General features: G+C 33.1%; 1 protein-coding gene across 1 annotated transcript; it reads right to left on the bottom strand.

Annotated features, from left to right (window-relative positions):
* Positions 1 to 7,785: 7,785 nt before the first annotated feature.
* On the bottom strand, positions 7,786 to 22,032 carry LOC127720608 (F-actin-capping protein subunit beta isoforms 1 and 2-like). Its single transcript, XM_052227280.1, has 7 exons — positions 21,940 to 22,032; positions 19,049 to 19,138; positions 18,410 to 18,531; positions 16,181 to 16,294; positions 15,409 to 15,550; positions 14,247 to 14,429; positions 7,786 to 10,023 (listed from the first exon to the last, which is right to left on the bottom strand). The coding sequence occupies exons 1-7, from the start codon at positions 21,940 to 21,942 to the stop codon at positions 9,856 to 9,858; spliced, it is 822 nt and encodes a 273-aa protein (XP_052083240.1). The 5' UTR covers positions 21,943 to 22,032; the 3' UTR covers positions 7,786 to 9,855.

Below are 22,032 nucleotides of genomic sequence, written 5' to 3'. Positions count from 1 at the left end.
CATGTATCTGCTGTTGCCTTTACATGGATATTAGCTACCAAATTCATGACCACCAAATTTACGCAAACTAATTTGATTTATAACATGCTAAAATATTTACCAGAATTACAAAAGTTCCATTAGAAAAAATTAGCATTTTTAGGCCTATGCGTCATCTAATTAACCACCGAGATGACTTTCGAAGACTGTCGATGGTCGTGGGATCCGATATACACATGTATTTATCAATAGACCCGGCAGACAATATGTGCAATAGTGTAGTGCGATTAGATGATTTTCATAGGTCTGTTATAATTATCTATATATCTGGAAAAAAAATGTAAATCATCATAATAAAAAAAAAATTGTCTGCCGAAATAATCATGGAATTGTTCTTTTGTTGCTCAGTCTTTAGTTTTCTATGTTGTGTTTTGTGTATAGTTGTTTGTCTTTTGGTCTTTATTTTTTTGTCATGGCGTTGTCATTTTTTTTTTCGACTTTTGAGTTTGAATGTCCCTTTGGTATCTTACGCCTCTCGTCTTCCTGCTGGCATTCCTGTTACAAAGGTTTGTAAAGCCAAATTGTGAAACATTTGAAGCATAAAAACAAAAGAATTCTTATCAGAAGTAACAAACAGACCAAGAGCAACGTTGCTGAAAAACATGACAACCTTTTGGTTTTAGTAAAAGTTCTATCATATAAATAATGAATTGCAAATTTACAGACACAGTCAAACAATTAAAACAAACTCATCATAGATACCAGACTTACAATTTGTTTAGCCAAACGCACATTTTATCTTCTTCAGGTTCATCATCAGTTGCGCTCGAATCAAAACAGTTGAAAAGCCAAATTTAATACGAAGCTGAAAAGCATTAAAAGCCAAAAATTCTGAAAAGTTGTGCCAAATACGACTAAGGCAATCAATGCCTGGGGAAAACCCTTAGTATTTCGAGTAATTCAACATTCTATAAACAGTAAGTTTACATAACAGAACATATCTATGATATCTCCTGTCAACACAAACGTGTGGACTATACTGGCTAGCGGTTCCCTCGGTGACGAAACGCCTACCACCAGCAGTGACATCGACCCAGTGATTGTAAAATCACATCAAAGAAGTCTTCATTAAGTACGCACGATGTAGAAATTTGGAAAGTAAAACATATAAATCGTTTAAAAGCATGCAAATATATTGAATATCAAACACTAGTTAGCTCCTCTGTATATGATACCCGTGGGTAGTATGAATAAAAGGTGTTGTTGCATATGCGTCAATAAGAAGACAACACAATGACATAGAAAGCAAATGGATATCTAGAGGTTACAACATATAAGTCAACAATCTACTGGTGTCTTTACAATTTGTGAATCATTTCACGAGAAGCAATACCGAACCATTGGTAACATAAAAAAATATTCGCATTTCTTTACGATCCTAGGTTTATCATAACGGTTTCCAATATTTTAATTATATAAGGTAATACTCATTGAATTCCTTTCTGCGCGGACTATTAATACGATCAATATATAAAGAAAATTTGAGGCGCGCTTGACCAATGAGACGTTCGTTACATCATATTTACCATCTTGATATGTCAGATTCAGAAAGCCATTCTAACCCAATCAGTCCCTGGTCAACCGAATACGACGGTTTACAAAGGAACTAATAGTATAAGGAAGCGTATATCTAAAATTTAGTAGCTGTTCAACCTCTCATTTTTATTTTTTTTAATTTAAAATTAAGAATACTGCACCATCTTAAAATCTTGAGTGATCACATAGACCCAGCATAGCTGTATCAAAAATGAGGACTGTTCCCTCAAAAGAGACTTCAAACGTTACTCAATTTTTGAATTTACTCGCCACTTTAAAATAAAGAAGATAAATAGTGAAATAAAAACTGTTCAAAAGTACAGTACAACAAAACAGTTGAAACCCATAAAGTCTGCACTGTCTTTAGACAGTGGTCATCCTAAACAAAACTACAAAACTGTAAAAAAAAATACCATTAGCGGCAAGGCTCATTCTCCCCTGTCATTTGCTCCACATTTAAGAGACATTTATTTATTTGCTTTTGTTGGTTATTTGAAGGATGTTAGCTGTGTTAAATGCTTGATTGTAGCAATTAGCCATTACTAACAGCAACCCTTACTTGGATAAAGTTAGTCATTCGCTGGTCTCTATTAGCAGCATAAGATCTTCAAAATACTTAGTCCATCTATCAGTAAAATACTGTGAAAGGAAAAAAAAGATTTTCAAAATCTTTGTTCAGATGATATCTCTTCTTCATAAAAAAATGCTCTGTCAATGATTATGAAAACTCTTTGAAACCGTGTATAGAAAAGCTTGACAAAAAGTCTTATTCATATTTTTATGTAAAATCAGGGTTTTTCCTGTAGAAAATTAATAAAAATTATATTAATAATAATAATATAATAATAATAATAAGTGAACATACGGAAAACGGGAAAATGATGTATGGGTCTTGATACTGTCTGATGGTCATCAAAAAGCTTCTGTTCAAGTTTCATAAAATTCCATGAAGGTTTGACAAAGTTATTGGTATTAAATAAAACAACTTTCAACAGATTGAAACAAAATGTTGACAAACATTCGTTCAGGGTATGTTCACTTGTTTTTGTTAATATGTCTTTTGATTGATATTTTATAGTGTGTATTTCTATGTTGTGATGTTATACTATTGCTGCAGGTAGGGTGAAGGTTGGCACCTATTAAAACGTTTAAACACGCAGCATTTGTTTGCACCTGTCCTAAGTCAGGAACCTGATGTTCAGTGGTTGTCGTTTGTTGATGTGGTTCATAAGTGTTTCTCGTTTCTCGTTCTTAATATAGATTAGACCGTTGGTTTTCCTGTTTGGATGGTTTTACGCTAGTCATTTTGGGGGCCCTTTATAGCTTGCTGTTCGGTGTGAGCCAAGGCTCCGTGTTGAAGGCCGTACTTTGACCTATAATGGTTTACTTTTACAAATTGTGACTTGGATAGAGAGTTGTCTCATTAGCACTCATACCACATCTTCTTATATCTATAAACACAGACTGTAGGATTGCTATGTCTCATTTCCTCGACATTCGTCACCAGACCAAAATGAAGGATTTGAGATCCTGAGGGTCAATTCAATAAACTCATCATAGATGCTTCTTTGAATTGAATATCATGTTTTGAATGTCATGTCCAGGTCGGTTGAAAAGTGTCCCTTTAGGTAGGTTTGTTATAATTGAAATGGTAAAATAACTGATCATTAAATCTTTTAATATCAAACAGATAAAGGAAAGACATATCAGTCTAATAAGTAGTTCCTTTAAGATCGTGGAGGGTAAATTTGTGTTGTGGTGCCAAATGAAATGAACTGTTAACATAGATATAAGTGTAGCTATTTAGCAATTTTTATAGTATGATGCAACTGCTGAATTCAAAATGCCAATACTTTTAACAATATTTTAACAGGTAAACTATGCAAAACATCATAGTCAATGAACTATGACTGAAGGTGCAGGGTCAAATAGCCTCCATGGAAATGAAAAATTCCAATGCTTACAAAACTGCATTTCAATCAATACCAAATGACAAGAGTACACATGCTGAAATTTCTCATCTGCTTTACTGATCACGATTGATCTTTTATGTTGCAAGTCTTTCAGATTATCAATAATCTACGTAAATGTTGGCATGATGAACTCTGCCTGACGGACATGTACGCCTTACAATCATTGCATACACCAAAAATAGTCAACCTATTGATGATAGAAACAGATCTAACCACGAAAACTTAACTTTGACAAATGAACCATGAAAATGAGGCCAAAGTCAGATGATATCTTTCAGACAGACGTGTACGCATTACAATCATTTCACACACCAATTACCACTGTGTAGCTTCACCGCCGGATATAGGTACCCCCGAAGCAAAGAAACAATGATAAGAAAAAGTATCTATCTATTCCTTGTAGTTAAAAACAAGAGTGTCTCGCCTGCTTTACTGACCATTGATTTTATGTTGATAGTCCTAAATATAAAGTTTTACTACAAGTATCACATAAACTTAACATGATCCAAGAAAATGAGGTCAAGGTCAGATAAAGCAAACCGGAAATACATGTACACCTTACAATCATTCCATACACCAAATATAGTTGACCTATAGCTTATAGCTTCTAAGAAAAGAACTTAACATTGACCAATGAACCATGAAAATGGGGTTAAGGTCAGGTGAACCATGCCAGACAGACATGTACACCTTTCAATCAATCTATGCATTAAATATGGTTGACATATATTGCTTATAGTATCTAAGAAACAAACTTAACCATGAAAACTTAACATTGACCAATGAACCATAAAAATGAGGTCAAGGTCAAATGATACCTGCCAGACAGACATATACACCTATCAATCGTTCCATACACCAAATATAGTTGACCTTTTGCTTATAGTTTAAGAAAACCAGACCAAAACATAACAAGAGTGCACACACTGAAATGTCTCGCCTTCTTTACTAATCATTGATATTATGTTGATAGTCCTAAATATAAAGCTTTACTACAACTATCACATACACTTGACATGATCCAAGAAAATGAGGTCAAGGTCATATAAACCAAACAAGAAATACATGTACACGTTACAATCATTCAATACACTAAATATTGTTGACCTATTGTTTATAGTTTCTAAGATACAGACTTAGCCAAGAAAACTAAACATTGACCAATGAACCATGAAAATGAGGTCAAGGTCAGATGAACCATGCCAGGCAGACATGTACAGCTTGCAATCCTTCCATACAACAAATATAGTTGACCTATTGCTTAAAGTATTAGAAAAACAGACCAAAACACAAAACTTAACACTGAGCAATGAAGTGTGAAAATGAGGTCAAGGTCAAATAAAACTTGCAAGACTGACATGTACATTATAAAATATTTCCATACACCAAATAAAGATGACCTATTGCATATAGTATTAGAAAAAAAGACCAAAACTCAAAAACTTAACTTTGACCACTGAACCATGAAAATGAGGTCAAGGTCAGAAGACACATGCCAGCTAGACATGTATACCTTACAATCATTCCATACACCAAATATAGTAGACCTATTGCATACAGTATAAGAAAAACAGACCAAAACACAAAAACTTAACTTTAACCACTGAACCATGAAAATGAGGTCAAGGTCAGATGACACCTGCCAGTTGGACATGTACACCTTACAATCATTCCATACACCAAATATAGTAGACCTATTGCTTAAAGTATCTGAGATATGGACTTGACCACGAAAACTTAACCTTGTTCACTGATCCATGAAATGAGGTCGAGGTCAAATGAAAACTTTCTGACAGGCACAAGGACCTTGCAAGGTACGCACATACTAAATATAGTTATCCTATTACTCATAATAAGAGAGAAATTAACATTACAAAAAATCATAACTTTGTTTTCAAGTAGTCACTGAACCATGAAAATGAGGTTAAGGACAATGGACATGTGACAGACGGAAACTTCATAACATAAGGCATCTATATACAAAGTATGAAGCATCCAGGTCTTCCACCTTCTAAAATATAAAGCTGTTAAATAGTTAGTTAACGCCGTCGCCATCGCCACCGCCACCAACTCTATCCCTATGTCGAGGTTTCTGCAACAGAAGTTGCAGGCTCAACAAAAAACATTCACCATAGAATTTTCCGCTTAATCTTTATGAATTACTCCGTGAAAAAAAAAAAAATTTCGAAATAGTGTTGTTCAATCTTAAATATGAACTTTGTTACGAAAACGTCAAATGAATAGTTGAAGGATAAATGTAGTCTTATGTGGTACCTGGTCCAATTCTGACAATTTGAAGAGAGAGAAAGCCAATTAAGGATCATAATAAGCCATAACTATTAGGATTCAGTATCACAAAACTGTACTTTTCAGCCAAACGCATAAAATAATGAAAAGGAGAAGAAATTGACTTTACCTGACTTCACTTTTACTTTATCCATGGCTTCGGGGGTACCTATATCAGGTGGTGTTGCTGCACAGTGATTACAATTCACCCATAGCTTTTAGTATCTGAGAAACAGGTTTAATCAGGAAACTTAACATTGGTCAATGAACCAAATATAGAGGACGTTCTGCTTCTAGTATCTGAGAAATTGCCCTAATCATATATCTTGAACACTGATCCATGAAATGAGGATGAGGTCAGGTGAACCTTGTCTGATGGACATGTAGATCTTGCAAGGATCCAATATACCAAATATAAATATCATATTACTCACGATAAGAGAGAAATTCACATGACCAAGCAGTTGCTGAACCATGAAAATGAGGTGGACAATGCACATATGACAGATGGAAACTTCATAACATAAGGCTTGTTAGGTATCTATATAAAAGGTATTAAGGTGGTACCCAACACCTTCACTAAAATTAATTTGGCTCGTTTAATTTTCATAAAATTTTGACAAAGTATTTACTTTGACCCTTTGACAAAAATATAAAAATTTCAAAAAATTTGAACCAACCAATTTATCAGAAAAATTAGACTGGTTATATAGCAGTTTGACAAACACTAACTTTGATCATTGAGAAGCTTAATATTCCCTTAACAACACAACGTAATTAAAACGTTTAGCTGATTTTACTCCCTTTTACTTGAGTTATCTCCCTGTAGTGTTAGGTACCACCTTAAGCATCCAAATCTTCTTCCATATAAAGCTTTATACAAATTAGAAACGCTGTTTCCACTTCTGCTTCATTGTAATAATCATGTCTCGCATTCTGCTACTTTCGTCTCAGGCAAGGCAAAGACTACACTGTACAAGTTTGGTGCATCAAAAGAAAATTTGTATTTACCCTCTTCAGGAGTGCTCAAACCTAAACAGTGGAGTAGGCCTGGTAAGACCCTTTTTTGGCCCAAAATATAGCATTTTTATAATTTGTAAAAAATGTAAATTTTTAGCTATTTATGGGAAAGTTGAATACTTTTGTTACATAAATGTAGGCTGTTTTTGACAATACAGTGCACATGCATCAGGTACTAGCATCATTAATTCATGCAAAATTACTGAAATCTTCCCAATTTTAGCATTTTTGACAATTTTAAGACGGTTTTTGTCTAAAATAGAAGTGGCAAAACTTGTGTTCAGTCTTTATATTTAAATATATGTTGTATTTGATGATAATACATAACATATATAAAGGTTGAGACTGAACACCAATGCAGCCACTTACATTTTAGACCAAAGAACATCTGAAAAGCGACGTTTTGTAGTATATTTGAAAGATTTTTTATATCTAATCTTGAATTTGAGCGTCTTTAATGACCAAATCATTGCAAATCTTGAACATAAACTAATTGAATAGACTGAAGTAGACACTCACGTGTTCAAAAAATGTCAAAAATCTTTGTCAGATGTACTTCAAAATTTAGGCCAAAAGTAGCCCTTACCAGACCTCCTTTGAAAAGTCGGGAACTTATAAATAGCGGATTATGTGAGAAGTTATATGACCAAAAGAAAGAACAGCTTATTTTATTTTAGGTCAACTTTGCCTGAAGGAGTGAGAACCTCAGTTTCTTAATAATTTCACTCAATCCAGAGGGAGTTCAAATTTCCCACCCTTCATACCAGTCAACCTACTACATGAATGCAGTCTCAGCCTAACTATTGTTCAAATTTTTTCAGTCCTTAATTACTATATGCATGAAATATCTGCAACTGGGCATGAAGCAAATAACCAGCCATTGATCAATGTTTTGAGAAAAAAGCAAACCAGTTTAGGAATGAAAACAAAATGATTTTGTACATGTTTTAATACAATGTTATCTCATATTTGTACAAGTATCATGAATGTGAAATATATTATATATACATATTATAAAATCATACTTAATTACTTTAATTATGCTGTAGCTCGTTAATAAACACTCAATAAGGCAGTAACACGATAAGTCACATTTTGAGTTATCTTTCCTGCAAAAAATGTGAAAGCAGTTATCTCCCCATGAAAAAAAAAACATGATTGCTAGTTTATATTTTTCAAGAAACTGCAGTAGAATCGGATTTGTCATGATAATTCAAATGGAGGTAAAACTAAACATCAATAACAAGTCTTAAAATCAGGTTTACTTAGACATACACATTTTGGAATGACTATTTTAATCATGTCCTTTTTCAGGTGACAAAGACAAACTGACACAGTGAAACTAATGTATTGTGTTTAAATATATTTTTCCATTCTTACGAAAAAAAATTATGGATTAAATGCATTTTTCGAAAAACATAATGGAAATATAAATCTGTTTCAACATATATTATTTTAACTATTGTCTTTTATAATCAATTTTCAATAGAAAAAGCAAAAATATAATACAAGGTTTTTTATTTTTAAGAAATAAGATATATATAATATTTTGGCATAAAAAGTTTTGAAAGTTGTTCGCTGTACGAGATGTTAAAACTATGCATAAACCTCTTAAAACTGTTAATCAAAAGTAACAAATAGATATAGATGACATAACAATATATGTACAGTCGGAAAATAGAAATTTTATTTTTAAGAGCTTAAGAAACAGGACGCAAAGCCAAGCTCTCTGATCTTTTCTCTTGTTTTGTAGTCCGGACAAATAAATCTTAATTTCTGCTAATGTACCTATTTTGTTTTTTATCCTGCAATATACACCCGGCACTTTAAGGTTTAGTTGTGTAAATTAAAAAAAGTTTTCAAAGAAATCGACATAGTTTAAACGCGGACCACCAAGAGGACCCCAAAATGAACTGTAACACAAAAAGAAATATTCATATTACTGATTGCTCAATAGGGAAGCAGAGTAGCAGGAAACTTTATATGTACAAATAAATCAAAAAAAATTGTGAACCTGTTATTTGTACAATACTTGGCTGATTGCAAGGTAAAAGGAAATTTGCTTCACACACAACCAGTCTCTTCAATAACCATTTATAGTTTCTTTGAAAGGATGCACAAAATTTTAAAAAGTTTTTTTTTTTCATTTGGTAGAATTTTTACTGAACTTCAAATAAGAATTACTTTTTAACTTAGATATACTTTTACAGCCATATTTAAGACAGTTATTTCTTCCTTAGATGGCCAGCATCTAAATTTTTTTACTATTCAAACACAATTTCACCTGAAAATATTTATATATAAATATAAATAAATAAGTGTTCATTTATGTAAATTGTAAAAGCTAAATCTTTAGTCACAACTTCCATAATATCACTAATGAAGAAAGTTTTGCAGAGATGCACCAACATATGTCTTTTCTACAAGATATATTCTATTTACTGACTTGTAATTACCATTGCCTGTTGCCCAGGAAAACAATGAGACGGTAAAAAGTGAAAACACATTTTAATTTTCCCATAGGCAAGTGATTTATTTTACGTTTTTTTTAGTTCAAAATGTAAGGGTAAGCCCTATCATTACAAGGCAAGCAAGCGAATGGCAAAGCTCTCCTTTTGGAAAGTGGATTTTGAAAAAATTAGATCCCTGAAAATACTTAAGTCCTTCTTTTTATAAGTAAAAACAAATGCTACTATAATAAGAGTAACCAAATGCTACCATGAGTAATATCTTTAACCTATTTCCTTGCTACAAATTCATATAATATATAATTTTTCAACATATTTTCCCCTCAACATAATCATTGATTTTCTAATCAATTACTTTCAAACTGCCTTATGGGTTCTCTTTCTTCACCAATTTCCAATTATTTTTTTTCAATATCAAAAACTTTGCAAATTAATGAAGCAAATAAACAATTTTGCACCGTTTCCTTTTAATACAGTTTGTTGCACCATCTGGTGGCCATAAAAATTTTCTGCACTAATAATTGTATGTATCATCACTGCTTCTCTCCCCTTTTATTTAATACATCTTTCAAATTGCTAATTACGGCTTTTTGGCTCACTTCGTCTTCTAGTGAGTTAAATGACCTTAAACCGTTGACAATGTCCTGTGTTTTACCAAAATAAATCTCATTCAATGTGTTCCTAATTTTGTTCTCCATCTCCTATAAAGTAAAACAAACAGACATTATTAGCAAATCATGACTTCAAACAATGGCTTCCTTTCACATTGAGAGAATAAATTGGCATTTATCTTTCATGTTGATACATATGCTAGTTTAATTTTCTACATTGAAATTGTTCATTTTAAATGGTTTCCTTTGCATTGTCTGTTGACAATGGCTTTTGATTTTTGACCTTAATCAGAGATGGGTCCGATTACTTTCAATGTAATTGATTAAATTACAATTTAGCAATTGGCAATTGTACGATTAAATTAAATTAACGATTACACCATTTCTCAATGTGTCTGATTAAAATTAATGATTACATTGGCAAAGTAATCATGATTACATCTGATTACAATGAATTTAAATTAACCAATTTGAAAGATGTAAATGAATAAAGGTTATTATAACAAGAAATGATTGTAACAGGATGCTGTTACGAAGTCTCCCAAACGAAGCTCCCATAATTCGTAATTCCCAGGGTCGCCTGACACTGGGCAACGTCCAGTGAAAATTGGTTTTGTCCAGTAAAGTTATATGCATTAGTGATGCCTGGGGACTAACCTTGTATATCATTCAAATCATCTTGGCATGACAAACCAGAATATATATGGTTTGAGGGTGGGGATCTCGACCATTTACAAAATACTAGAACATTGGGGGTGGGGAGGAACCCCTGGGGACTGACCCTTTACGTCATTCAAATGTTCATAACATGACGAACAGGAATATATATGGTTTAGGGGTGGGGATCTCAACCATTTACAAGATATTAGAACATTGGGGGTGGGGGGAACCCCTGGGGACTGACCGTATACGTCATTCAAATGTTCGAGACATAACAAATAGGAATATATATGGTTTAGGGGTAGGGATCTCAACCATTTACAAGATATTAGAACTTTCTCAAATGGCAGGGGGTCGGCATGATCCCTGGGGACTAACCCTGTATATCATTCAAACCATCTTCGCATGACAAACCAGAATATATATGGTTTAGGGGTGGGGATCTTGACCACTTAGAAGATATTAGAACTTTCTTAAATGGCAGGGGGTGGGGGTGACCCCTGGGGACTAACCCTGTATTTCATTTGATGTGCTTTATCATGACAAACCAGAATATATATGGTTTAGGGGTGGGGATCTCGACCATTTACAAGATATTAGAACTTTCTCAAATGGCAGGGGGTCAGGATGACCCCTGGGGACTAACCCTGTATATCATTCAAACCATCTTAGCATGACAAACCAGAATATATATGGTTTAGGGGTGGGGATCTTGATCACTTACAAGATATTAGAACTTTCTTAAATGGCAGGGGGTGGGGGTGACCCCTGGGGACTAACCCTGTATTTCATTTGATGTGCTTTATCATGACAAACCAGAATATATTTGGTTTAGGGGTGGGGATCTCGACCATTTACAAGATATTAGAACTTTCTCAAATGGCAGGGGGTCGGGATGACCCCTGGGGACTAACCCTGTATATCATTCAAACCATCTTAGCATCACAAACCAAAATATATATGGTTTAGGGGTGGGGATCTTGACCACTTACAAGGTATTAGAACTTTCTTAAATGGCAGGGGGTGGGGGTGGCCCCTGGGGACTAACCCTGTATTTCATTTAATGGGCTTTATCATTTAGAACATTTTCAATTAAAAAGATTGTGTCTATCACAAACGGTTTTCAAATTATAATCATTTGAAAATTTTAAAAAATAAAATCCCATAGGGTTCTATAGTAAAACCCTCTTTTCTATTTGCCCCTCAAAGTACCCCTTTATAAACCCCATTGCACAAACAAAACCCTGATTGCACCACTAGACATGTTAGTCTAACATATTGTGAAACCCTAAGTTAATCTGACAAGCGGTTTTGGAGAACGGGTGCGGACAATTTCAAATTTAAAAGCGGCGGAAGAGGAAGAAGAAGAAGAAGAAGAAGAAGAATAATAATAATAAGAACTGAGCAAAAACAATAAGTCTTCCCAAACTTCGTTTGGGAGACTTAATAAAAATAAATGGGCAGGTGGAAATAACTACTTCAATTGATTTGATTGGACGAGAGTCGACTGCCCACAGAGGGCAGGTGGAAATAAATACTTCAATTAATTTGATTGGACAAGAGTCGACTGCCCATAGAGGGCAGGTTGAAATAACAAATACTTCAATTAATTTGATTGGACGAGAGTCGACTGCCAACAGAGGGCAGGTGGAAATAACAAATACTTCAATTGATTTCATTGGACGAGAGTCGACTGCCCATAGAAGGCAGGTGGAAATAACAAATAATTCAATTAATTTGATTGGACGAGAGTCGACTGCCCATAGAGAGCAGGTGGAAATAACAAATACTCTAATTAATTTGATTGAAGGAGAGTCAAATGCAGAAGGAAATAACAAATACAGTCGACTCTCATTATCTGGAGGTCAATCAGACCAGAGAAATATTTAAAGATCCCCGTAATTCGACTCAAGAGAATACTGGAAGATTGACAGACCAAGGGATACAACTCTTGCATAGCTTGGTAAGGCTAAAATAAATCCTGATGATTATGGGTAGGGGATCTTTATTCTGGTCTGTGATCAATGTATTTGTATCTAGTTTTCTTTTATTATTATAATGAAATATATATGAAATTATATGATTTTTCGTCTCTTATAATACAATGAAGTTGAAGGAGGGGGTTCCATCCCAAATTCCCCAAAAAGGCTGAATCATGAATTCACTATAAAATAAAGCATTCTTTCCCCGGATAGAAAGAACATGACTGAATAGTAAGTGTTGTTTGTTCTTATTTAGTTATATATTTTTAGATATTTGAATTCTTTGCCAAGTTATTTTTACCTTTTTTCCCTGTGTTACCATTAAAGGGGCACTAGCAGTCAGATTCATGTTCACCAATTTGACACAAATTCTTTAATTTGATTTATAACATACTAAAATGTATATCCAAATTACAAAAAGTCTATAATAAACAATTAATGGATTTCATAATAGGTATCAGCATATTGTGCGTATTTTAGTTTAAACGCCATCTTATTAACTATCGAGATGACCTCCCAAGACTGCCAACTGTCATATAACCCGATATAAACACAAATATAAATAGATAGCGACCATGTGCAAAAAATATGTTTATCATAATTTTAACTGTATAAGGATGATTTTAATAGGATCGAATTAGTCCACCAAATGGTTCATCCTTGTTTCACTTTCAATGTTGACATTCTTCTTCTTTTAATAGCTGAATACATGCATAATCCATCACTGGCTTAGGGGTTAAATTGAAGGTCATATGAATACGGATTTAATGAGGTCAAATTGTAGACTTGCAAGTGAATAATTCATCTGCGATGTTTCTTCACTTCTTTTGACAAAATTGAACCAAACAGGCTGCTAAAAGCAGATTATTATTTCACTACATCATTAATGATTGAACAAAAAAGAATAATATTTTATTTTTTTTTATATCTCATAGATAATGCCCCTTTAAGTTTTGATGAAGCTTAGTTATCAAAATCTCACCAATAACTTTTAGGCCAAAAAAATGTGTGTTTGCAGTTACAGGACTTACCCATTTTTTCATTTCCAACCCCAAACCATTTTTTCAATTTTTGGAAAATGAAAATGAATGATTGAGTTATCTTTCTTAGAACTAAATTCCCATATTTGAACAATCTCATTGTGGTGCCCCTAATTGAAGGAGGAATCTACATTAACATATATGCATACAAACATACATTATAGTGCTGTTACTGTAAACACACATTTTTAAAGACTCATCATATGAGCTGGGTCAGATAAAAATCAACCTTATGCAAGAACATGCATGATCTTGGAACATTCAAATGCGAAATAAGCAATGAATTTTGGTCTTTTTTGTAGGGTTCTTATATCAATGCAATTTACAAACAGTTATAGACTGTATAGAGATTTTGTCAACCGCATAGGTTAACAGATGTATGCATAAGGTCGATTTCTATTCGACACAGCTCATATAATGAGTCTTTAATAATGTGTGTTTACAGTAACAGCACTATATTGTATGTTTGTATGCATATATGTTAATGTAGATTCCTCCCTCAATTAGGGGCACCACAATGAGATTGTTCTTACATCAGAGGAGTAAAGAATACATGGTATTTCACAAGTAAATTATAGGTTATTATTTGACTGGGAAGTATCTTTATTACAACCAATGCAGTAATCCTTACCTCAACCATTCTACCAATGTTTACAATATGAGGTGCACTTTCACTAACAGTGCTATCTTGTTCTCCTTGTCGAGTCAAACTTCCTCCTAGATTCATGATTCCTGATCCTTCCTTGGAGGTTTGTAACCACAGCATTACTGTTGATGTCAATTTGTAGTGAGCACTTTTTCCACTAGATTTCTCCTGTAAATAAAAAAGCTTTCAATTAAAAATTGATACAGGCATTGATAGAATTATCTGCCTTTGATTAAATTGTAATGCAATTTTACCTCTTTTTGAAGTTTGTTATAACATTCAATTGTGTCCTTCGGCAATAATTTTTACAAAATAGTTTAAATGTCTTCAAATACTAAGAACGCATGCACATTCAACTGAAACTATAGTGGTTTCTAACAAAGGAGAACTATAACAATAATCGGAATCGAATCTGTCATGTTTGTTCATCTAATGAAAATTGTGAAATATTTCTTATATGATTTGCTTACTCTTTGATAGACCATGTTGCTGAAACTTCTTTTGATTCTTGTGTTAACACAGCCTCTATTTCACTCTGATTTATTCACTGACAATACACTTCCATGGAATGATTTGGTTTTTTGAAAGGTGAAATTAAAGACAAAGGAAAATAACAAATGTTTGAGTAGAGAATTATAAGCATTTTACACTTATCCCTGAGGTTACTGATGCATAAACTGATTCATCAGCTTACCCTATAGTCTTTTTTGGCAACACTTTCCTATGGGTGAGTGAATTGACAGTAACTATTTATTTTGCGCTATCAATATTTTGCCATTGGAGGAAGATATGACCAATTATTTGCAACAGAACTCATTCCTTTTAATTTCCTTTAGGCTTACTATTATCAAACTGCTAATTCTAATGCAATATATATTACAATATTTTTTATGACATCTGCTGTGAATTTCACTGTTGATGGTCAGTTATTGTGCAATTGCACTCAACATATCTAAAATGTTAAAATTTGAAAATTTTATGATTTTTGTGTAAGAATAAGAAATCAAGTACCAATTATGACTGTGTTGTACCTGTAGTGAACATCATGATTGGCCTGCCTATAGAACCTTAATATGAACACTTTACCTGTACCTGTAGTGAACATCATGATTGGCCTGCCTATAGAACCTTAATATCAACACTTTACCTGTACTTCAATCACATGTATAGAATCCCAACAGCCTTTGATTTTCTTTGACCCGTCCCCAGCTTTCTTGATTAATATAACACCAGCAAAGCCATGGTCTAAATCCCATAAGTATACAGATGATACACCTCCTTCAAAATACCTAAAATAAATAATGCAGAACTTTTCAAACACACTAGTGTAAACAACAGCTCTAAGGATTTTGCCATAACCAACACTCAATGGAACTAAACATTATAATTTAAATGTCCCATGTGTCCACCCTTTAAATTAGAAATACATTTGTTTAATCCTAAGAATTGATTACTGTAAATTCAGAAATTTTTGAGTGCATTTATTATTGCGATTTCTGAAGAATGGACAAAAAATGTGATATTAATTAATTGTCATTCCAGGAAAATCACCATTCAGATAGGTGTTTCATATATATTCAAAATGTTCTTATTATTGTCATTCTCTACAACACATAATTCAAATTAATAAAAACCTCACAATAATTTCTGAAATTACAGTATACAATAAAAATATCAATATTTAAAATTTTAAGAAAAGCTATTATATAAAATATTTTCACTGAATCTTGTTTTAAATTTTTGAGCGGGTCTGAGTAGTCAATGGTGATTAATGTTAATGTTCATCCTAATTTGATATTTAAGGTACCAGGTTGAACGAAAAGAATACAAATCATGGACTTAAACATGGGGATTCATAATGTTGTAAGATGCTTCCCAATGACACACCACTATCTTATTCCATTTTCAACGACACCTACATTTCTCTGTATTGATCAAATGATCTGTTGGCTTCTTGTTCTAGTTTTCTGAGTCGTTCTGAAGGCATAGCACCATCATCTAAAGGAGGAAAATAGGTGTTGCTCCATGGTGATCTGAAAATAGTCAATTATACAATTCAAAATGCTATGGATTGTCTTCATTGAGGGGTAAGGGTAAATATAGGAGACTTTCTTGCATGTTTCAGGATGTAGAAGATTAAACATATTGATATACAGTGGTTCTCACTATAATATTTTCAGGTTCAGTTCTGGGACTTGATCACATATTGAAGTTTGGAGTCCCATATAATTCTGATGAGTACATTTTACGGCAACTCAAAGCCCAAATCTGAAACATTTTCTTTGGTAAATTGCGTTCCTTGAAAGGAATAATTCTTAGTAACATGATAACAGTTAGATCAATAAAGGACATAATATATAAAAATAAAAGAAGAAAGTGTTCATAGGACATAGATGCCCCTGCTTGTAAATATGCAAGAGTCAATATACTAATTCAAATTTATTGACATTTTGTTTTCTTTGAAACTTAATGTGAAAACGGCAAATTCAGCAATTTTTCCATTTAAAAAGGGACATATAACTCAAGAACAGTGAAAGTGACGCCACTGAACTTGATCAGTGTTTGGTGGTAATGAGCACTGTCAATAAATTTCATAACATTTGGTCGAGGCAAAGTAAAGTTCGAGTACAGAAACTGCAAATTTGGCAGGGGCATGAAAATAAATCTTTATATCCGTTTCTATCCAATCAGATACAGCATAAATTTTTTTCGCAAGTGTTGAAGGCTGTACAATGACATGTAGTTGTTTGCATCCTATGGTCTTTGATTGATAGCTGTCTCATTGGTAATCATACCACCTTATTTCTATACTATGATGAAACGAGTGTTACCTGTGAAAGAGGACAATATTATTTTCATATTTTTTGGTAATCAGATATATATACAAATTTGTTGGAGATCATATACTTTACAATACAGCAGTCCCGGCAACAGCTTGAATGTGCAAGTGTGACTGGTGTAAAAAAAATTTACTATCTGGATTCACTCACTAGTATAATGATTCATCTTTATACTGATTTTCTTATTAATTGTTAATTACAAAGTTATTTCAATTAAAATAACTGTTCGTGTGGATTTTACACAGAAAAAGCGGGTGATTGAGCATGATTCACGATAAATTAACTCTCTCTATATCATGGCTTCCAAAAGGTTGTATTGTTCGGACAATTCAGGGAAAGTATATTCTCGACTGTTTGTGCTGAGCCCGAACTGGACTTCAAACATACAAAATGTAGGTTTTCCATTTAAACATAATACAGAAAAAACTTAAGGTTTTTGCATGCTTTTTATTACCTGATATTTTGCCTTTAACAACCACACATTTCATGTCATAAAAGTTTGAAATTTAATATTGCTTTTATGCCCAAATAATTACTTTGATTGACTTTCTTACTATTAAAGTCTAAAGCGATTAAAAACAAGACAAGAAAAAAATTTTGGCTTCCCGAATCATTTTTTGGAAGCCCTGCTCTATATACATATATGATAAGAGTTTTAAACTAGATTGTTATCACTTCAATCACTGTGTTTCACGCTAAATCACTTTAAACACCAGCAAAATTCACTGATTGTCTCATGATATGTTAATTCTTTACTTCATAATATTATTCTAGAATCAGTTATTATTTACCATTCTAATATGACGTTCTTCTTTCACTTCAAATACAAAGCCATGTTTTAATTTAAAAAAAACATGGACTGCGCGTGATTGACGTCACAATTAAAATTGCAACGTCAGTTGTATTTAAAACTACTCCAGAGATAAAAAATAACATTTGCGTTGGTGTTGCTTGCTGGGAAATTATACATTACCATTATAAAAGTAAGTTTACATGTATCTCTTCATTTTTTATCGTGAAACAATTAATTTTCAATATTGTTTTGGCTTCATCAAATCAAAATGGCTGCCTTTAGAACATGTATTATAGGTCCGCTTCAGAGGATAAAAATTCTAAATTTTCCTACTAGAATCAAAATAGTTCTATCATGCCATGCTCTATGCTCTTTTTAACATGGGAAGGCATTATATTTGTCAACATTTTACACCTGGCAAATGCTCGGTATAAAGATGGTATGATAGAATTATTTCTTAATTTATTTACTGTAAGTGACTTTTTACAAACCCTCCTCGAATAAGTAGTACTTACCTGTAGGAATCACCGTCTCTATTATAATCACACAATAGAAAATCTTTTCCTACATTTTTATCTCGAGATATCTTTAATGGTTGATCTACTGATGATAATAAATCTTCACATAAATTTGGCACCTGTAAGCATGGCAAATAAAATCCTCTTTACATGAGCATACATTCATGTAAATATCCTTTTCAAAGTTATACAGAACTTACACACATGGAAGTTCAAAAGGTGATTAACATAAAAAAGAAGAGGTGGTATGATTGCCAATGAGACAACTCTTCACAAGAGATCAAATGACACAGAAATTAACAACTTTAGGTCACTGTACAGCCTTCAACAATGAGCAAAGCCCATACCGCATAGTCAGCTATAGTCAGTTATTGAGTTAAGCATGTAAACAGTCACCATCTCAATGAATGTACCTCTGACACTCGTTTTTATTTATGATTAGAGTGTCAGTGATGTATTTGGCGTACAAAGTTTTCCCTACGATGAGTTTTTATTGTCAAACTGAATGATTTTCTGTTGTTCGTAATAACAAATAACAGATGGTATCTTTAGCAACATGAGATAAATCACTACACATCACCCAGAATCTTTACTAAATCATCATGTGTGTACATATACAGAAATACAATTACTCACTAAATCTATTAAATCTGTAAGGTTTTTCTCTATTTGTTGTGGAGGAAGCCTTCTCATCAAATCTAACGCACAGTCTAACTGTTGTTCTGTCTGAAAAATAAAATCACTCGTCAAGATACAGATGCACTAAGGCCAACAAAAAATTTCTGTTTGTTTCCTGCATCCAACCCTTATAAAATAAGGTTGGGCTCCAGGATTTTATTGTTTTTTTTGCATATATTAACAAAATCTGGAAAAATTTTATGTTTTTCTCCGAGTTTGATACACTGTAACAGTTTTCATAATATGTTGTTGCAGGTAATCCACTTATCTGATGGGTCATTAATGATCATCAACATTTTATTTTCCGATGGGTCATTAATTATCATCAACATTAATTTTTCCAGATACCATCGGTCAGTCCGCATAAATTTCATATTGAAAAAATGTTCATACCACAACACAATTTGCAACGTTTACTAGTTTCATGATGAAAACATAATTGACAGAAAGAAGAAAACTATTATAAACTTATTAAAAACATTGTTTTACTTGCATTCCGTAAAAAAATGGTAATTTAGACGTAATTTGTCTTTGTATGCCCTTACTTTTGATACGAAAAAAACAAAACCAGCCGCCATTGATTGTATTCACTTCTACAGTGTATAATCCTCTGAAGAAGGAGCACACCCGAATAAAGAAAGATAACTCAATTTTTATTTTTTTCTAGTATTAAGATACCTATTCAAGATCTGTCTACATACTTCTGACTTTAGAACTTATAGGTTTAGGTCTTTTGTGTTATAGGCAAAGTTAAGAGGGTCCTTGATAGCAGGATTGGTAGGGGGCTTCCGTCATCATTTTCTGTGTTCTTTATTTTAAAATTCAGAATGGAAATGTGGAATGTGTCAGAGAGACAACAACCCGACCAAAGAGCAGAAAACAGCCGAAGGCCACCAATGGGTCCCGCACCTGGAGGCGGGCTTCAGCTGGCCCCTTAACAAAAATGTGTACTAGTTCAGTGAAAATGGACTTCATACTAAACTCCAAAACATATAAATGAACTAAAATTAAAAAAATTGTATACATATGTTCTCTAACTTCTCTACTCTGTATATTTAAACACCCATTATTCTCTTTTCTTCATTTAATTGCCCATTTTTTCTATTCTTTATTTTTAATTTAAAAATATTTTCTCTACTCTGTAGCATATACAAACCATAAGCTAATTATAAGGACAGGAACATTGATCAAAAGAGTCATTATGTAAGTCCTATAAGTCCCTGTTTGGACTTACTTATATAATTACAGTTAAATGATGTACAGTGCATAAGAAATTTAAATTGAACATGGTTTCAATTTTGGTACAGGAAATCAAGACTCTAGCTGCCTCAAAAGTTTGCTCTAAGTTTTTCCAAACTGGCAACAAAATATAGCAGCTGCCGATTTTTCTGGCTCCAACTTTGTTGAAGCCAGAGCAGCCCCTGATTTGGGCATGCATGTTGATACTTTTATAATTTTAAATGTTTTGACAAATTCAATACTCAATATGTGTGGATCTTATTACAAATTTGATTGAATAATCCTGCAAAAATTGAATTTGTAGTCAAATAAGACATGTAAGACGAATCACAATGTTTTTTCTTGAATTTTTTTTGGACAGGCATTAAACTATTTTAAAGTCCGCAAATTGCAATCAAACTGAAGGTGGGTCAGGATGCAGGAAACAAGCATATAATATTTTTTGGTCTTTAGTCCCCCACACATTTTATCTGTCCAAGGTCAAAGACTAAAGGAGAGTTCTTTTTTATCATTTTAAACTTTTATATAAATATCTTTGAGAAATGTTGGCTTGAGAGTGCTTACAATGCAATTTTCCATAGAATCAATATTTCCAATGGGCAGAACTCTTTTCAAATTGTTGATTAGCACTGATTCATTTTTTATTTTTTATTTGTCGGAGATATTACGGATTAAAATCATCTCAAAAAGAAGGCCAACCATTATCTCTTTTGATAAGACCAGCATTATTTATACAATTGTATTTTCTTTCTTTATTAACATGATTAATGATGTTGATGTTTAAATGTAGTTTGCGAATTCTTGAGAAAAAGAAATCTTATTAATATCAGATCTTTCTCTTCGCTTCGGGTGTAATGGATGATACTATAGCACCAGAGGAAGGTGAGGTAGCTTATCTGTGGGCTTGATAAGGGATTTTGAGGGTGACCAATCAGAAAATCATTCCCGACACAGAATCTGAAAAAGGTAATGACACAAACTGAGCCTAATAGACCTGTTTTTTATCACACCCAAACTGTTTTCTTGCAGAGATATATGAAGTTTCCTATGCCTTATCCAATACACCTTTTCACTATTTGTCTGCCATTACTGGACTTCACATGGGTTCTCTTATAATTTTGACGTCACAAGAGAAAATATCCGAATCCATGGAAAAGTGATTGTTGTATGACATCAAAAGTTCAAGTGTTGTTAATTCTCTGGTCAAGTGTAAAAATAGCAATAAGGTCTTTTAGTATTGCCTTTGTTCAAGGTGAAGTCTGAAGACTGGCAAACAGCCATTTGTGTCCATTTGTTATGAACCTTAAGATATATGTATTGTTACAATGGACTGTTTCACAGTATTCTGCCAAACATTTGTAACGTAAAAATGCATTGCTTTAGTTTCAAGCATGCACATAATTTGTCAATGTTATATCATATTCAATTTAATGTACACACACCACCGAACGATGTGTACATGATGACTACATCGCTCGGTATATCCGCCCTCTTTTGAGTTACTTCGCTTTAATGTCATTAAATTTTTCCTGGAAATAAATACTGATTGAAAAATATGAAGTATAATTCTTATATTTTCGATATATAGCAGTCTAAACATTAATGCAAACCATTTTGTCGAGATAATACTCTAATCTTTCGATTCAGGAAGCAAGAGTTCGTAGAAATGGCCTCTACATCCGGGACAGCCTTTACTGTTTTAC

Source organism: Mytilus californianus, unplaced genomic scaffold (assembly GCF_021869535.1).
Source record: "Mytilus californianus isolate M0D057914Y unplaced genomic scaffold, xbMytCali1.0.p SCAF_11, whole genome shotgun sequence".
Classification (NCBI taxonomy): Eukaryota; Metazoa; Mollusca; class Bivalvia; order Mytilida; family Mytilidae; genus Mytilus; species Mytilus californianus.
Note: the sequence above shows the minus strand (reverse complement) of the source record. Positions and strands in the feature narration are given on the sequence as shown.